The sequence below is a fragment of the Brienomyrus brachyistius genome, unplaced genomic scaffold (assembly GCF_023856365.1).
Source record: "Brienomyrus brachyistius isolate T26 unplaced genomic scaffold, BBRACH_0.4 scaffold32, whole genome shotgun sequence".
NCBI lineage: Eukaryota > Metazoa > Chordata > Actinopteri > Osteoglossiformes > Mormyridae > Brienomyrus > Brienomyrus brachyistius.
The window spans coordinates 2,064,896-2,084,462 of record NW_026042307.1 but is presented as its reverse complement, the minus strand read 5'-3'; the positions used below and the strand labels follow the sequence as shown (position 1 = coordinate 2,084,462).

The following is a 19,567-nucleotide window of genomic DNA, read 5'->3' as shown; positions in this document are numbered from 1 at the left end:
ACCCAAGGATTCAGCTTGCACTACGTTATCAGGAAGACTATTCCATACTCTGACTACGCGCTGTGTAAAGAAGTGCTTCCTTAAATCCAGTTTGAAATGTTCTCCCGCTAATTTCCACCTATGGCCACGAGTTTGTGTATTTGAACTAATGCTGAAGTAACTATTTGGTTGAACAGCATCCAAACGTGTTAGAATCTTATATACCTGGATCATGTCCCCCCTCAGTCTCCTTTGCTTGAGACTGAACAGATTTAGCTCAAGTAACCTTTCCTCGTATGACATTCCTCTAAGACCAGGAATCATTTTTGTGGCCCTACGTTGCACCTTTTCTAAGGCCACAATGTCCTTTTTAAGATATGGTGACCAAACCTGCACACAATATTCTAGGTGAGGTCTCACCAAGGAATTGTATAATCTTAGCATTACCTCCCTTGACTTATACTCCACACACCTGGAGATATACCCCAACATCCTATTGGCTTTTTTTATTGCTTCCCCACACTGGCGAGAATGGGACATGGAAGCATCAACATACACACCAAGGTCTTTTTCATGATCAGCTACCTTTATTTCAGTGGGACCCATAAAATACCTTTACTTTATATTTCTGCTCCCTACATGGAGTACCTTACGTTTGTCTGTGTTAAATTTCATCTGCCAGGTATCGTCCCAGTCACTAATTAAATCAAGATCCTGCTGTAGCTGCTGAGCCGCTAATTCAGTATCTGCTACACCACCCACCTTGGTGTCATCTGCAAATTTCACCAGTTTACTGTATATATTGGTATCTATATTATTTATGTAAATTAGAAACAATAGTGGTCCTAAAATCGAACCCTGCGGTACCCCACTATGGACGCAGGCCCACTGTGACATTGTGCCTCTTATAACTACTCGCTGTTTCCTATCTGTTAACCAGTTATCAATCCAGGTCGCTACGGTACCCTGTCGCTTTGAGTTTAAGTAGGAGCCTCTTGTGGGGGACAACATCAAAAGCCTTTTGGAAATCTAAGTAGATGACATCATAGGTCTTCTTATCATCAACTTCCTGAGTAGCTTCCTCAAAAAACTCCAACAGATTCGTTAAACAGGATCTACCTCTCCTAAATCCATGCTGGCTATCCCGCAAAATGTTATTGGAGTCCAGGTAATCTTACCATTTTCTCTTTGATTATAGCCTCCATAACTTTACCAGTTATACAAGTTAGACTGATTGGCCTATAGTTTGACAAATTACTTCTATCCCCTTTTTTGAAAATGGGCGTTATGTTGGCATGCTTCCAATCAGAAGGTACCACACCTTCAGATAAGGATTTTTGAAACAGTAAAGTTAATGGTCGGCAAATAATATCCCTCATCTCTTAACACTATAGGTAAGATGCCATCAGGGCCCTGTGATTTATTTATTTTGAGCTTAGCTAGGCTTTGCAAAACATCAGCTTCAGTTATATATATATTAGTTACAGACGATGCTGGATCAGTAATAAGAACTGGTAAGTTACTAACGTCTTCAACAGTGAATACCCGTGCAAAACTATCATTGAACTCATTTACTATATCAATGTCGTTTACTATTATAAGACCCTTACTATCCTGCAGATTAGCAATTTCAGGTTTTAGAGCTCTTTTAGAGTTAAAATACTGGAAGAAGCTTCCAATGCAATCATCCTTTTGACATTTCTTTTAGCTCGTCTAATATTTTTTAACTCAGCCTGTAGACTGTCACGCTCGTTACGAGCACTGGGTGAGGCGCACAGACGGGGCGACGGGCAGAGAGGCAGTCGAGCAGGCAAGAGCAGGGTGAACGGGGATTTATTAGTCAGACGAGGACTGGGAAACATCTCACGAATACGTACACTAGGTAACATCAATGACAGACAACAGCTCTCTGCCATTACACCACCTTCTTCTCCGCCGCTCTCTTCCCGCCGCCTCTCTCAACCTTGACCCTCAGCGCTCATTGGACGACACCTCACCCAAATGAATATATGAATAAATTATAACATGCCCGCTTTACAATAATACAAGATATCAACACAGCACATATACAAACATAAGAATTTCCTTTTTTTTTCTTTACCTCAAAAGTTCAACATTTAATACATGAACATAATGAAGAAATACAAAAAAAACATTTTTAACAACTGGGTTACACCCTCCCCCTTCTGAACGTCTGCATGTCCCCATCAGACATACTATCCCATATCAAACCTAAGGGCATCACAGATGTTAGAACTCTCTTAATCTAATGTTTCCCTATCTTGATGATAACACCTCTATGTACTATAGTTAAGGGTTGATCTCTCGACCTCCCTGGTTCATCATACGTAAGTTTAATGGTTGGTTTTATAAATTTTTTGGGACGAGTATCTGACCTAACCCTCACTTTTTGTTTGGGCAGCATAACAGTCTCAGACTCTTTCGCTGGTCCCTCCCCATCATCACTAGTGGTAACAGGATCTATATACTGCTCTGAATCATTTTCATGCAAACCCTGGGACTCAGCTTCAGAATCTTCGACCGGGGTAGCATTACCTCCCTCACTCCCATCACTCGGCTGAAGAACATCATCTCTCTTTGGGAAACTACCTATATGCCTAGCACGGCCCACACCCTTTACAAGTTGTAAAGGGTGTGGAATATTCAAGGTCAGAGGATGCATCAGAAAACTCCTGTGATTCAACATGAGTGACTGGCATCTCAGATAAATCCTTAGTCTGCTTCGGGCGAGTACTGACTTTGGTTCGTAGCCGAACAGGTAATTCTTCCTTCCCATCTGCAGTTGGAACCCTCACATACATTATCTTGTCACTACCCCTCCCATCCTCACGTCTGATCTTAAATACTGGAAGGTTAGGCATCCTTCCTACTACAACATAGGGAGTAGGATTCCATCGACTTTCCTAGCTTGTGCTTCCCTTTTAGCCCCAAATTCCGGAGCAACACCCGGTCTCCAATCTCCAACCTCCGAAATCCAACTTTCTGGTCATAGAGTTTCTTATTTCGCTGGTGTCTCTTGTCTGCAGCTTCGGAAGCAAGCTTATAGGCTTCTGACAAATCCTCCTTCAGCTTACTTACATAGCGAGAATGACACTCATGTTCTATGTTATCTGGAGAGGTTCCAAAGCACAGGTCTACTGGAAGTCTTGCCTCTCGCCCAAACATTAAAAAATATGTTGAGTATCCGGTAGCGTCACACTTTGTGCTGTTATAAGCATGAACCAGGTATCCCACATGCTGACTCCAGTGGTGTTTCTTCTCCTGACCCAGAGTGCCAAGCATTGAAAGTAAGGTTCGGTTGAACCTCTCCAGCTAAGGATCTCCTTGTGGATGATAGGGGGTTGTCCGCGATTTTCTAATACCCATCAGATTCAGGAGCTCTTTGATCAGATGGCTTTCGAAGTCTCTGCCCTGATCGGAATGGATCCTTGTAGGCAGTCCATAATGTACAAAATATTTCTTGATAGGTCTTAGCGACAACATGAGCTTTCTGGTTTTTTGTAGGGAAGGCCTGGGTGTACCGCGTAAAATGGTCCGTCACTACAAGCACATTACCTATGCCCTTCAAATCCGGTTCCATGCAAAGAAAATCCATGCAAACGAGATCCATCGGTCCATGGCTCACAATATGATGCAACGGGGCAGCTCTCTGACAAGGGGAATTTCGAATGACTCATTGTCCACAGTTTCTAATGTATTCTTCTACATCTACCGCCATCTTTGGCCAAAAGAATCGGCTTCTCATGAGGTCACTAGCTCTTTCCACCCCCAGGTGTCCCAAATCATCATGCATAGCCCGCAGCACTACATCCCTGAACTCTCTAGGCAGGACAAGCTGATGGACTACTTCACCCGACGACCGCCTGCTCAAACGGTATAATAAACCACCTTTCAGAGTTAATTTTCCCATTTCCCTTTTCATCAGTGACTGCTCTAGATCTAGATTGTCATCCTTAGGCCATTTTCCATATTTAACCACCTGTATAACAGGCCTTATCGTTGCATCCTCTTTCTGAGATCTTCTAAGATCCTGCATGGACATCTGCTTTAAGGATTTCAACTCCAAGTGAGTCGGAAACGCGTAAATGTCCAGAACACTGTCAGGTGAAGCTCCTAACTGGTCTACATACCTCAGTGGGCTAATAGAGGATTCAAGAGCACAAACACGTTGGCTTAGACTTCACACCAGACTCAGGTATGGTCACCCACTCTGTAGCGTATTCTTCAGGAATGTTTCTAGATAGTAAGTCAGCATCGATATTGTGACGGCCTGGCCGGTACTGCACATCAAACTCATACACAGACAATGCAGCTAACCACCTGTGCCCGACAGCATTAAGCTTTGCCGACGTGAGCACGTAGGTGAGGGGATTGTTATCTGTACGTACTGTGAATTTAGCTCCATACAAGTACTCGTGGAACTTATCAACGACAGCCCACTTCAAAGACAAGAACTCCAATTGGTGGATCGGATAATTCTTCTCAGATGGTTTCAATTTTCTGCTTGCAAAAGCAACTGGGCGCAAGCCCTCTGGATGCTCTTGATATAGTAATGCACCCAGCCCTTTTAAACTAGCATCAACATGCAAAATGTATGGCTTTTGGGGATCAGCAAACGCCAATACTGGAGCATGTGTGAGGCAATTAATAATCTGATGGAAAGCATCTACACAAGAGTCATCCCATCTCTCACCAAAGGGTTCAGATTCTCTCATGTACTGTTTAGACGGATCTATGGCATGTTTCTTGCCCTTCTGAACCGGGAGCATACCCTTTGGTGAGCTCTGTCAGTGGACGAACGATGGCAGAATAATTTGCTATAAACCGCCTATAATAAACCACAGAATCCTAAGAATGACTGCAAAGTTTTCAAGTTTGTCGGCTGAAGCCAGTTGGTCACTGCCTCAATCTTACCTGGATCAGTAGAGACACCATTGGCAAATACTTCACCTGTGTCAAGCAAATTTGGCACTTATCTACAGAGATTTTCAGCCCTACTTCTCCAAGGCAGTCAAGAACTTTGAGCAACCCTCTCTTCATGCTCCTCCAGAGTCCTATCAAGGACAACCAAGTCATCTAAATATACCAGAACCTCCAGTAAGTTCATATCACCCACAGCCTTTTCCATTAATCTTTGGAAGGTGGCTGGAGCTCCTGATATCCCCTGTGGCATCCGTTCGAATTGAAAGAAGCCTATTGGACAAATAAAAGCAGTTTTTTCTTTGTCTTCCTCATCCATTGCTATCTGGTAATAGCCACTTCTCAGGTCAAGAACAGAGAACCAACGGCTACCTGACAAGGCATTCAATGCATCATCTATGCAAGGTGTTGTGTATTGGTCTGGGATGGTCCAGCTGTTCAGGAGTCTGTAATCTATACAAATTCTTATGGTCCCATTTTTCTTCCTCACAACAACTATTGGGGAGGCATAGGGGCTACGAGATTCTTTTATTATACCAGCCTGCTGGAGTTCCTGCAGATGTTTCCTCACATCTTCAATATCTGCAGGTGACAGCTGGCGCGAGCGCTGGCGGAAGGGTCTTGAATCAAACAGTCTGATTCTGTGCTCCACCCGTTTCGTCAACCCAACATCCCATTCATGCATGGAAAAAACATGAGCTCTTTGAGCCAGTTTCTGACGCATTCGATCTTTCCATTCTTCGGAGACAGGAGAGTCCCCAAAGTTAATCAGATTAGCATCAAACCTGGATGACACTGAATCCTTGGAAGGAAAAGTAGTGATAGAATCTACAAGATGAACATGTCCAATAACTGTCCCCTTAGGTATGGCTGTTTCCTTCCATAACTTGTTTTCCACTAAGACTCTGAGACTATTCATTTCTAATGCCCGTCTTGGCATCACCATAGGTTGGAGTAACACACCAGCAGGAAGTGGAGTCACTGGGGAGGCATCCACCATCAGAATCCCCTGGTCAACTGCATGCTTTAACTCAACCCAGCAAACAGCTTGCATCTCTCCACCCAGAGACAAGTTCAAGGGCCTGGACCCTGCCACCTCACACAGCCAACCTCATCTCTGTCATCAGCTATGGAGTCGGTGGTACTGCGCACATCCCGGTCATCAGCATCACAAAACTTTATGCCTCGTGTCCGAGCAATATCCACTCCACTTTCTTTACACTGCCTCACTAACTGTCTAACATAGGTAGCATTAGTCCCCACAATTACTGGTATCTGGTCGGACGTCTTAGGATTAGGACAAATAAGGGCAAGTATAGTTACGGCCTGACTTGTACCCACAATCTCAGCTTGGTATTCTAGATCAACCACAATATAACCTAAGAAGGGGTAACTGACAGTAGATTCGCTCAAACCCCAGATAGCGAACCCAGATACTGGCTGGATGGGAACATCAGATAAATACTTCTGGTACCAGAACTCAAAAATAATGGTAACCTGCGAACCACTATCAAGCAACGCAGTGCATGAGTGTCCATTGACTTTCAGCGGTACAAGGCTACGCGGCCCCACCAAGCCTTCCGGGACATATGCCGTCCCCTGCTTGGTAGCAGCACTGTTTTTGACCTCACAATTATGCTCACCAGCCCTGCTGTTGGCGAGCCGTGGGTTCTTTGAGACCTGTAATGCCTGAATTAGCTTCTTAATCACCTTACCCTGGTTTTCAGGGTTCTGGCACTTCACAGCAAAATGCCCATCCTCTCCACAACGATAGCAGAACTGCTCTTTGGAGCCTTTTAATTGCCTCCAAGAAGAGTTAGAGGCCGAATTTGCCGCTTCCACATTTGTGACTATGGTTAAAGCTTCGGCCGCAGTATTCTTTCTGTTAACCTTCTGTCGAAACCGCTTCAATTGTTTTTTTACAGCAGCTAATTCCGAATTATGTTGGACCTCATAATGACCTGCTGCGTTCACCAGTACTTGCTCAGTACTCTCCGGCTTACCGGGAACTGGTCGGGTCATTGTGCCCACAATCAAGGTTTTAAGCTCCTTTATTTCCGATTTCAAGGTCTGAATCTCAGCATACTTTGAGTCTACCTTAGATTTGGTTAGTACACTTTACATCGATGAGCTAAGGTTCTTCCTTGAAGCCTCATATTCCTCTTCCTCCCGAATCTCCTTCAATAGCTGATGAAAAATGGGTGGATCTGCTTTTCTTTGTCTTAAACGGAGATGCATCAGCATTAGGTCCGAAGCAACAGCGCCCCTTAACAGTTGCTCTACCCTCACTCTATCAGCTGAGCCAACTGGAACACCACCCTTCTTAGCAACCTTTTCCAACGACCGGTCTCACCTACTACTACAAGCCAGGGCTCTCCTCCACCAATAGGCAGCACTTCCTTTGGAACATTCGCCTCCTTGAGGTTCTCCTTGCATTCACACAAAGCCATCAGCTGACTGTGCTTCACATCAAAAGTCCTATCTCGGACACGAACACGACCCAAACATTTCACAGTCTGGAGAGTATCCTCAATCTCGCTGATGTCCGCGTCATCAGGGATGATCACCATAAGCGTATGAGCCTCAGACAGACCCTCACCATGACACCAACCTTTCAGCTTTGCTACTAACTCAGCTGCATGCGTCATGTTCACCAGTAAACTTTATTTTCCCGGTTGTGAAGTAACTCAATATCTATTTAGCTAAGGACCCTAATCAGATCCCAGCGGTGCCTCCAATTTATGTAGCGCCCCTTTGTGCATTAAAAGTAACACGGGAGCTACCTTGAATTCTTTTCCCTCTGTACTTATGATATTTAGGGTCCCCTATCCATTCTTTTTAAAGCCCAAACAGAAATACATACATCACTTTACACAAAAGAACATAATCAACACCGTAATACAATAATATTATTATTAATTAAATATTAAATAATAATATTTACTCATTTATGACAGTTTATAAAAGACATTTCACTCGGGAGCGAATAATACATTTTCATCCCTTTAACCCGAAACGGAAAAGTCCCAAAACCCTAAAGGTTCCAACATAAAATAAACGATGGCCGGCAGATTCAAGTAAAGAAAAAACACCGCTCCCTTACGGTGCAGGCCTGTTGTGAAGCTCGGGCATTTCACGCTTGTGAGCTACAAGCGCAATGTAAAATAAAGCAAACCACACTCACGATATCCCTGGGTGTCTCTCCCCTGAGTGTACGATCTAGGAGCTTTCGGTGGATTGGTGGGCTTCTACCCACGGGCAGGCAAAGTCACTCTCGGAGGCTAGCTCTCAGCTTTCCCGAACTTCGTGTGGAAATTCGCTTTCACAAGACTCCTTACTATAAGCTTAATACGTCATCTGGTCGACGATATTGCTATTTTCATGAAATGCGTAAGCTACACATTTCAGCCACAGCTCTCCGCCATTACACCACCTTCTTCTCCGCCGCTCTCTTCCCGCGCCTCTCTCAACCTTGACCCTCAGCGCTCATTGGACCACACCTCACCCAAATAAATATATGAATATATTATAACATGCCCGCTTTACAATAATACAAGATATCAACACAGCACATATACAAACATAAGAATTTCCTTTTTTTTTCTTTACCTCAAAAGTTCAACATTTAATACATGAACATAATGAAGAAATACAAAAAAAAAAACCAAACATTTTTAACAACTGGGTTACAATTATTTGATTTTAATTGGGCCAATATGAATTTATTTGTCAGTTCAAAGCACAGTAATTCCTTGTTATTTAGATGAGAGTACACTGTAAAAAAGAAAAAAATGTTAACACTTCAAGGCAACTAGATTGCACTAGATTTTTGAGTTTTGAGGCCAACTCAAACTTTTACGTTTTGAAGAAAATCACATAGTTGTGTCAACAAATTATTAATAATTAAGATAAATTCAATTAGAATAACTATCATAAATGTGATAGTAATAAATAAACTTGACAGATTCTATGGAACCCCGTGGGGTAATTCTCCTTTCACTTCCTCCATCGCACTCTCCATGAGGATGAACTTGGCTCTCAGGGACAGCCACCTGTTGCAGTGCCCATGGAACTGGGGGTCAGGGACCCAGAGGTATGCTGAGGCTAGGCTTGAACCAACAACCTTTATTTAAACTTTTATTTATATTAGAAATATATTATTTTATACTTTTTACAAATAACACAGATGAATAAATAGAGGTAATGTGCTTTCTGCCAGGATGGGGCTGCTGGCTGTGTGCTTCTCACACTCAGGACCAGCGGTAAAACAAAATGTTACAGTCACTCTGCAGGCACCCTGCAGCAATTTGTCAACCGGCGGTCATTTTGTTTCACTGACGCTTCCTTGTCATGGGCTTATCGCTCACGGCTCCAAAAGCTCCTGTGCCGACACCCCGTTCCCCAAGGGCGCAGACATTAGCTGACCAACATGTCTAGACATGTAATACGCATAAATCCTTCCTAAAACAGGATGGGTGTGTTTTACTGATATAAAATAGTGCATTTTGTTTAAAAAATACCCCGGTAACGATATACAACTACTGCTTTTACTTTTTAAAACTGCCAGACCCTCTTTCCTCTCTAGCTAGGAAAGCTCGACATGTCCATTGATGCTTGTTTAAATGAGCGCATGCGCTCTCTCTCTGGCTCACTCTCATGTAGCGCATGCGCGTAGATCCACACAGCATTTCCTTCAAAGAGCCAGCCCGTTGCGGCAAGCAGCTGTCAAATGGCTACCAGCGGAAATTGTTGTCGTAATGCTAACCGTTGGCCCAGGACTGTGAGAAGCAGACAGCCAGCAGTCCCATCAGGGCAGAATGCACACTAATTCTATATTTTATATGTTTATTTGTAAATAGTATTAAATAATCTATTTCTAATTAAAATAAAAGTCGATCTCTAACACAACACCCCCGGATTGTTTAGCTACATTTAGCGACGGGGTGGGCGGTGTAGCAGTATCGGTGAAGCAATCCGGCGCAAAAAAGAAGACTTTCGGAAGATTTTTCGCTGCATTTATTCCAAAGATAAGATTGTTTAACATTTATTTGATTAACAGAATTTATTTTGATAAACTAGTTTGAGGCAATGAGCATGTTGTTATTCTTTTGCTAAGAGCTGGTTAGCATTAGCTTAAAAAGTTAACGATGTAAATGCTGATAAAATGATGATTGCATGTGATGGATTACTTATATTTGCGTATTTTATAACCACTTATGCTGGCGCACTTTACTTTTGAAACTCAGAGTAAGCTGTCTAAAAGGATATTTTTTTTCCATTTTGCCAGCAGCCATGACTTGAGGTCAGGTTTGATATTTTAACTGGCTATTTTTCTACATTAATATGATTTCTTGTTAGTGGTGTAGGGTTCTGAAGGTCCTAGGGAAGGAAGACTGTGTTGCAAGCAATATTTAGTATTAGTAATGTAGGGTAATGCTGCTGCCCTTGGGGCAGGAAAGCTGTGCTGTCAGCATTATTATTGCTAGTGGTTAGGATTAGTAATGCAGTAATGCTGCTGCCCTTGGGGCAGGAAAGCTCTGCTGTCAGCATTGTTATTGCTAGTGGTTAGGATTAGTAATGTAGTAATGCTGCTGCCCTTGGGGCAGGAAAGCTCTAATGTCAGCATTATTATTGCTAGTGGTTAGGATTAGTAACGCAGTAATGCTGCTGCCCTTGGGGCAGGAAAACTGTGCTGTCAGCATTTTTATTGCTAGTGGTTAGGATTAGTAATGCAGTAATGCTGCTGCCCTTGGGGCAGGAAAGCTCTGCTGTCAGCATTATTATTGCTAGTGCTTGGCATTAGAAATGCAGTAATGCTGCTGCCCTTGGGGCAGGAAAGCTCTAATGTCAGCACTATTATTCCTAGTGGTTAGGATTAGTAATGCAGTAATGCTGCTGCCCTTGGGGCAGGAAAGCTCTACTGTCAGCATTTTTATTGCTAGTCCTTTGCATTAGTAATGCTGTTTCCCTTGCTTAGTAATACCCTGGACTTAGTATCAAAGATACTGAAGGTACTGTCCCTTTTTTGTGTATTTTTAACATAAAAAATTGTTTTGAGAATATGGTAGAATACAATCATCATTTTTGTTTACTTTTTCAGAAAATGGAGAACATTTGGATTGAAGGTGTCAAACGAAGAATGAAGAAGGTTAAAGATCCTGAGGTCATCCAAGAAGTTGTTGTTTTTGAAGAGGAGGAGGAGGATTTCATACATTCCTATATCAATAAGCTAGAAGAGGAAACTCACAGCTATTTTACATCTCATGTCTGTCCTCGCAAGAACTATTACTATTACGCATGTGAGAGATCAAACAAAGCAACAGGATATAGCAAAGGAGAACCAAACAAAACCAGGGCTAATTCTTGCAGGGCCTATGTGTCTTTCAGTATAATCAAGGATGCTGGATTTACAGGTGCTATTGTGCACAAAATGCTGAAACACAGTGGGCATGATATTAACATTCAAGAAGAGGGTGTAAAAAACCGTGTTGACCCAGAACTACTGGCTTTTATAGATATGTGGCTTGAGCAAGGACTATCGGTCTCAGAAACACTTTTGAAGAGTGTTGATTGGGCACAGCGCCATGGACATACAGATAGATGCAATCGTCGATACTATGTTACACCAGAGGATATTAGGATGATCAAGAAGAGCATAAATGCTCTAATTTTTCCTGATGTGAAAGACAGTATCAGTGTGGACAAACTATGCACATCAGAGCTAAAGGAGAACATTTGTTTTTATCAGCCATTAAGTGATGACCAACCACTGATTATTGTAGTACAGACACCCTGGCAAAAACAACTACTTAAAGAACATCCACATCCCATGATGTTTATGGATGCCACCTACAAAGGCATGACCTCATATGGCTATGCATTTTATGCATTGCTTCTGAGAAGCAGGATTGGAAGAGGATACCCATTTGCATACTTCATTATCAGTCAGGAATCAACATCTACACTCTCTCTCTGCCTGCAAAAACTTTCAATTTCTAATCCTGGCTTTCTTCCTCGGTCTGTAAAGTGTACTTAAGCTACTTTTGAGATGAACATTTGACTTTAAATAGGCCATGTCACAGAAAATAGTATTTTCCTGAAATTTTTAAAATAGCTTGTTCAAATTCTAATAGTGGGCAGGTGCTGTAAAACTTTTGAAAATAAGACAGGAGCCCTTTTGTCCTCTATATTGTTTAGCAAAACACAGTCATTATTTTCATGCATATTCTCTTATTTCTGCATAGGTCAGTGATGATTGACAGAGACCTAAAAGAGCTAAATGCAGTAAGAGAGATATTTCCATCAGCAAAGGTCCTTGTTTGCTGGTTTCACGTGCTGCAGGTAAAGCTCAGAATCGTTCAGGCAAATGTAAATCCTTTTTAAATGACTTTTGAAGCCACTGCAAAAATAGTAATGTATTACAATGTATGTAATTCTTGCTAATAAGTCACAGATCCCTTGTAAACAACAGTATCTGTCTATTCTAAAATCTAAGAGTTAAAATATGTCACGCCCAGCTCTGTCCGATCCTCGTGTGCCACGCCCACCTCGTTACCTCGTGTTCCTGCCTGATTGTTCTCACCTGTTGCTCGTTAAACTCAGCTTGTCTTGTGTATTTACAGTAGTCCGCATCTGTTAGTTTCCCCTAGATCTGTATCGTCAATCCCCTGTGTGAGTATCAGTCCTGTCTGTTCGACCCTAATAAACCCCATTCCTCCGTCAATCTGGCTGCTCGACTCCCTTGCCTGCTCGCACCATGTGACAATAATTCACGAAACACTCAATTTTTATTTCCTTTTAAATGTAGGCTGTGCATAGGTGGTTGGTGAAACGAGATGGAGGAAACCTGCCAGTGGCCAAGAGAAACATGGTGATTCAAGCAATGGTGTCAATGAAGATGTGTTTAACAGTAAGTCTTTTTCACGTTTCACGATACTGTCAAACCATTGTTTTTCTATTTAGTTGAAGCTTTGTCAAATGTTAGTCTTCAGCATAGATTCTTTTACTCCCAAGTGCTTCAGCTTCTGCTTTTCAAACTGTTGTAAAGTAAAAAAATAAATAAAAAAATAAAGTGTTTATGTTCCTCCTCAGGAAGATGAGTTTGACAACACGTCTGCCACAAAATGTAAAGAGCTGGATTCCTACCTTGGAAGTAAACACATATCTACTTACCTGAAGAATCAGTGGATTTCCTGTGGAGAGCTGTGGTCTAATTTTGGCAGATCATTCAATCATGAAAACAGTGAAACCAACAACAAAGCAGAGAGGTATAGGACCTTTTATATGATTATCAAAAACTGTTAGTGTGAATTTTGTTAGGCATGTTTTTTTGTAAATGTATACTTATGCTAATGTATACCTATACTTAGCACTGCAAATATATACATTTTTTGTAAATACGTACTGCATGTCTTCTGTAACAAAAAAGTCAAAACTGCAAACTTTCTGCAAAAACCTAACATATCAAAAATCCCTTAAAACAATAATTTTTAAAATATTGACTGACAAGAAATCTTTCTCACATAGATTCTTCCTCACGATGAAATATCAATTCCTGAAAGGGAACACCAACAGATGGATTGACCAACTCCTTAAACTGCTCTGTGGTGTTGTTCACAAATATTACTGGTAAATTTACAAATCGAAATTTATAATTCATGCAAATTTTTAATGTCATAAATTATTTCTTGATACTATGACTATTTCTACTGACTGATTGCTTGTAATTGTAAGTTACATGGATGACCTGGCAGAAAGCGGACGAATCAAGGGAGTAGATGCTGTCAAGTCTGATTGAGATGGGGTTGGATTCAGATGTTAAATTTTAATGAAGAGGGAATATGTTTCGTTCCATCTCATACAAGCTCTCAGCCTCACTCAGTTGATTTGGTGATGGTCAAATGTGACTGCAGAACATCCAAAAGTGGTTCTCTTTGTAAACATATTGTTTTCTCAAGAACAGTTGCACAGCAACAAGGACTAGTTATTCAAGACACCAGGAGTGCTCTTGCTAAAAAAATCATTGATTGTCACTCCTATAACTCAGATGATGAAAACCTCACAGTCTTTTACAGTGATGGGAGTGTAGGAATTATAAATCACAAAGTCCAAAATTCTGTACCTGTATAGCAAATAGTCATAATGAAACTTGTGTCTGTATTTTGGTTCACAGCATCCTTTATCCTCCACTGACACCTTGTGAGGTAATCTCTAATCAATCAGATTGCCAGAAAACAAACATAAAGCCAAAAGTTGACCTGAACTCCATGTTAACAGACCTCATGGAATGGAGCCAATCAGAGAAGTACACTGAAAATAAGGAGCTTTACAAGATGGTAGAGAGGGCATACAAACTAGTTTTTTCACGTTTTAATATTCGGTCAAGAAAAAGAAAAATAACTGTACTGCACGCCTATCGCCAACGATTAAAAAAGGCGAAACATGTACTCACCATGAATTACCCTACTAGGCGAAAAAGAAGGAAAATGCTGCAAAAATAAAAACTGACAAATCATTCATTATTAGAATTCTTTTTAAAAATAATTTTAGGTGCTTTGAATATTAATGTGCTTTGTGAGTACTTTACAGTGAGTGGTGCACATACATGAAAACTACATTCTCCAGTACTTTTGAGATCTACACAAAGCATAAATTATATTAATACAGTAGTAAGATAACATCATTGTAATGTTTTAGAATTCTTCCTTGGCATCATACATGGCATGTAAAATGTAAAACTTCTGATACAAATCTTCTTAAATCTATAAATTTATAAACCACTTGCTTCTTATTTGTATATAATCTGCATGCACTAGAATATGAATGTGTAGTTGAAATATGAAATGTGAAATTGAACAGTTTTCATTGTAAACTTAAATTTGTATTTCTTTTTAGTTTAGATATAAGCTGTGTAAATGATTTGTAAATGAGTTCAACTAATTATGAATATGTTTTGCAGACCTAGGAAAAACAATTGTATAACAGGTAACACTAAGTATGCATAGTGATGTTTTAAACAATGAATAAATGTAAGCAGGCCAAAATAAACCTTGAAATACTTTGTTTTTATTTGTATTGCACATATTACTTTTTTAATTCAGCTGAACACAATGAACATAAAATGGCAAGAAAAAAAAATTACTCATTTTTGGAGTCTTGATTTCAGTGCTCTCATTTTCTCTTTAAGACAAGAATCAATTAAAGCAAAAGTGCCTTTCATAACTGCAGGCCCAAGACCATGTGTAGCCAGGTCAAATGTTTCCCAGTTACTTTCTAAAGTATTCTTCACAGCTTCCAGTGTCTTCCTACAATTGAAAAGACCATCAGTTATTTAGCTTTCCAGTTAAATTGTATTATTCTGTTACCTTTAAGTGTATTAATTAATTAATGACCTGCAGTCTTCTGTTTTGGCCATGGCCGCATGGACATTCCCATCCTCCAACAAGGCTTGACCCACTTTTTCCTTTGGGATGAATTTTGCTGCCAGGTACATTATATCCCCAGCCAGATCACTGCATTCATCTACACACAGTAATTTGTAATAATGTGAAACTTCATATAAAATGTAAAAAATAATTGTAACAATATTATGGGTTTCGTAAAAGTTTTGTGATACAGGACAAAGATTTGGTACCCTTTATTCTCCCATTCCATTATTACCTTCACAAAGTTTGGAGCACTGTGAAGTCAACTTTGTGCGCTTTGATGGCTTCACCTCCATCTCTGTCAACTTCTCTTCGATTTTTTTTTTTTGTCCTTTGGCCTTCCGCAGATAAGCCACCACAGTGTTCACAGAGTAGCTCTCTGGTGGGGAGCATCTCCTCCGTAGTTCTTCTGAAGTGACCTGATATCTGAAATATCAATGTACAATGAATCATTAATAAAAATAACTTAAAAAGCCCTTCTTTGAATACATACAGTAGGGGAAATAATTATTTGTTAAACACTATTTATTTAATTAATTATTTGGATATAATATAATGGAGAGAGACAGAATATAAACTGAAAATCAGGAGTATCTGTAACTGATAGATTGTAATCTGTGTGCAAGATGGCCACACAGGCAGTCTGTGGGAGCCAGAAGTCTGGCTGGGTTGTAGAGGATCAAAAACTTTTCAGTCAATGGCATGAAAATCAATTTATAACTTTTATGTAACATGTTTTTTCTTGATTTTTGGTTGATATTCTGTCTCTCTCCATAAAAATGAAACTACCTCATAAACTAGAGACTGATCCGCTGCTGAATTTGTAAGTTTCCTGACTTACAAAAAAACGAACAAATAATTATTTCCCCCACTGTAGATGTTATGTAAGAATGGTTATGATAGTATGATTGTAGGTGAGGCTCTGCACTAGTTCAGGTGGAGTTTGTTGTCGCCATGGGGTGTCGATAAGAACACTTAGGACAGGGCACGACAGATGCTTGCTCTTTGGTGAGGATTTATTAACTTCCGTAAAACTTAAGGTATGACTCGGCACCGGCCTGTATACTGTTGGATATGTGTGGTCTGAAACAAACAATATAAATACTTAAAGGGACTTTCCCCTGTAAAGTACAGCCTGTGCACTAAGAATCACAAATTACCAACAAATAATAAACTTTACTGCAGCTTACTCCTAACACAATTACAGAGATTGTAACCTAATATACTGTAACACGGCAATACGGGCGTCAACACAATTACTTCACGACTCTGACAAGTGAGAAACGAAATGTGCTTTCTTTCTATAACTAACTAACGGAAACAAGTTAGATATCGGAAACTTATTTTATATCAAGTTAGACACATGGGGAATTAAGGAAGACTTCACAAATAAATAAACTAAATAAAATAAATCTTCAGCACGTCTGGGTTGTTTAGTGTAGTTCGCAGGTCTGAAGCTCCGCACTCCGATTTGCCGAGAGATCGCGTGACCTGCTTTAGTGGACGGAAAGTCTTAAAGGCGCCTCACCCTCCATCTTTCTTGTACAATGATTTTTTTTTTATATAATGAAACTGATCTATATCATAATTTGCTATTATACAAAACAACAACATTTTATGAGATCATAGTCTTTACCTCTTTGCTTGGTGAAAGTCTGAAACTTTTAGAGCACTTTCCACCAGAAATCCCCCTGTAAGGGTGGAGGACCAAAAAAGGTTAAAGTACCAATAAAGTTGAAGCACCTATACATACATACATAATATATATATACACACATACACACACACACACACACACACTTCTTTTACCTCTTTGATCTTCTTGGCTTTGTCCTGCATTATCTTTATTTTGGTGACTTTCTCCTGACCTGTCTTCTGTCTCAACTCCTCTGTTTTGGTGACTTTCTCCTGACTTGTCTTCTGCCTCGACTTCTCTGTATTGGTTGCTTTCTCCTGACCTGTCTTCTGTCTCAACTCCTCTGTTTTGGTGACTTTCCCTGACCTGTCTTCTGTCTCAACTCCTCTGTTTTGGTGACTTTCTCCTGACTTGTCTTCTGTCTCAACTCCTCTGTTTTGGTGACTTTCTCCTGACCTGTCTTCTGCCTCAACTCCTCTGTTGTTTTGGTGACTTTCTCCTGACCTGTCTTCTCTCAGAATTAATAATTTTAGAAATAATATCAACGTTAACAGAATGTCTATTAGTGGCATTTTACAATAGTCTTACTGCTATAAAATGCAACATCCGAAGGTGTTACTTTAACTCTACATGTGTCAACCACTACTGTCATAATGCACAAATCAAAGGTTTTAGGCCTGAATGCTATTGTGATCGTGAAGGCACCTGTGGGGAAAAATGTGTAAAGTTAATGACATAGGCTAGCATTGGCATTTACTTGAGGTTTAGTTATATTTTGAAACCATTATTGCTTATTGATGTAATGGATGTGTGCGAAATCAGATTTTGTCATACAAGCTCAGTTTTCAAAGCACATTTAATAAATATACTTTCAGTCCCAAAATTCACTACCTTTGCAAAAAAGACTCCTGCTGTCCTCTTGACTCCCAGGTATACATTTTGTATGAATATTTGCAAAACAAGAAGAGCGTCTTCCCTAGATCGATCATATGCACAAGACATGGAAAGTCAAGGTTATCCAATTCTAGAGGAGCTTTTTTTATTGTATTTTAAAATGCAATTTTACTACCCAATTAGCAAGTTGTACATGGCAAATTAGCCCAAAAGGCACGAAGTAAACTGGAATTTAAAGGATTTTATTTAAATTATCATCTGTTTAGGTTCTTTATTTTTAGATTTAAAACCATGTAACATTAAATTTAATTAAAAATTAAAATATCTGTGTCACTTGCCTTGTTCTTCACAGACACACTCTGGTGACAGATACCACAAATACCCGACTTATCTAAAAAATACAGGAAACATATTTGCTCCATTATTACTCTTTATACAAGAGACAATCAATAAAAAACTCTAAATATAAATATACTTACCAAGTGAATTGAAAAGAAGTAACCCTAGTCGTTCCCTCTCTTGCTCTACAGATGGGCAAGCAAGATACTCCTCCTTGCCTTCTAGAAAGATCTCAGCAAACTAATGGGAACCCAAACAGAATGATACATTTAATATCACAGTAGCAAAATTACTCTAGTTTAGCCTCACTTAAACTGTTCTTAGAATGTGTTCCTTAACCAAATATGCATTCATAGTAAAACCGTAAAAGACTATTATATCTAAAATTAATAAAGTTCGCCAAAGATCTATTTCTAATTAATAACAATAACAACAAAAAAATAAAAATTACCACAGCTGTGAAAATGCCACATGAAATACTATCAGTCTGAAGGGTATGTTCCCGCTTTATCCTTTTCCATGGCCCCAGGTAGCCTTTTGATGCAGCAAAGGCACTGAAATGCAGGTGAAGATTTGCTCTGTCAAATGATGTGAATGTAACTGCAAATGTAAATCAGTAATCTTATATATACAGTATACACAAAATAAAGTATATCGGTTTTTATTTTACCTCCAATTCTTTTCTATTTTAGAGTACTGCTCATCCTGTTCCCCTAGTGAGTTTAGGTACGTTATACTCCGGTCCACAATATTACTATGCTAGAAAAAACAAAAAATTAAAATAAATATTTGATTCTATGTCAACAGCTCTGGGAGGCAATATTTTTTTAAATAATTTTAGATTATGGCACATCAGTACTGAAAGAAGCACTCGGTTTTACCTAGTAAGTAAAAAACTACAAAAATGTTTAGTGTGAGTGACTTACAAAAAATGTCCAATGATTCCCATGCTCCAAATAGGGACCAACAACCTCCCTTTTATGTTCAAAGATGTTCTTCTACAAAAAGAATTGAAATTTAAAAAATTGAAAATAAAATAATTCAAATAATTTGTATGTTTTTTCCTAGCAAACTAACAACTATATTGATATTGGTTGTATTGGTTCTACCTGTAACTAGCAAGTACTAACAATTAAAGTTTTGTCATGGTAATTTGCCTTGATAAAATAACGGCTCTTTGCTCTTGCGTTCCCTTCCAGAATATAGGTCAGGGTATGGGTGTTAATTGCCACAACATCTGGTCGCCTCTACAAAAAACACCAGAAATTAGGTAGACAACCCTTAAATGCTCCGAACTTCACTTATTAAACAGAGTCAAGTAAATTGAAGCTCACTTTACAATACTCTCTGAATC

General features: G+C 39.8%; 2 protein-coding genes and 2 long non-coding RNA genes across 4 annotated transcripts in view; 2 read left to right on the top strand and 2 right to left on the bottom strand.

Moving 5' to 3' along the window:
- LOC125721193 (C-type lectin domain family 4 member E-like) overlaps positions 1 to 19,567 on the top strand; it is an 87,640-nt gene that overhangs the window by 27,763 nt on the left and 40,310 nt on the right. The window lies entirely within an intron of this gene.
- On the top strand, positions 10,689 to 14,721 carry LOC125721145 (uncharacterized). Its single transcript, XM_048997168.1, has 6 exons — positions 10,689 to 10,931; positions 11,021 to 11,937; positions 12,165 to 12,261; positions 12,728 to 12,829; positions 13,012 to 13,187; positions 13,447 to 14,721. The coding sequence occupies exons 1-6, from the start codon at positions 10,878 to 10,880 to the stop codon at positions 13,550 to 13,552; spliced, it is 1,452 nt and encodes a 483-aa protein (XP_048853125.1). The 5' UTR covers positions 10,689 to 10,877; the 3' UTR covers positions 13,553 to 14,721.
- LOC125721208 (uncharacterized) lies at positions 15,103 to 17,963 on the bottom strand. Its single transcript, XR_007385722.1, has 5 exons — positions 17,872 to 17,963; positions 16,981 to 17,035; positions 15,580 to 15,770; positions 15,312 to 15,441; positions 15,103 to 15,224 (listed from the first exon to the last, which is right to left on the bottom strand). It is a non-coding gene; the product is annotated as an uncharacterized LOC125721208 (long non-coding RNA).
- Positions 18,016 to 19,220, bottom strand: LOC125721200 (uncharacterized). Its single transcript, XR_007385709.1, has 5 exons — positions 19,140 to 19,220; positions 18,884 to 18,972; positions 18,665 to 18,767; positions 18,354 to 18,453; positions 18,016 to 18,265 (listed from the first exon to the last, which is right to left on the bottom strand). It is a non-coding gene; the product is annotated as an uncharacterized LOC125721200 (long non-coding RNA).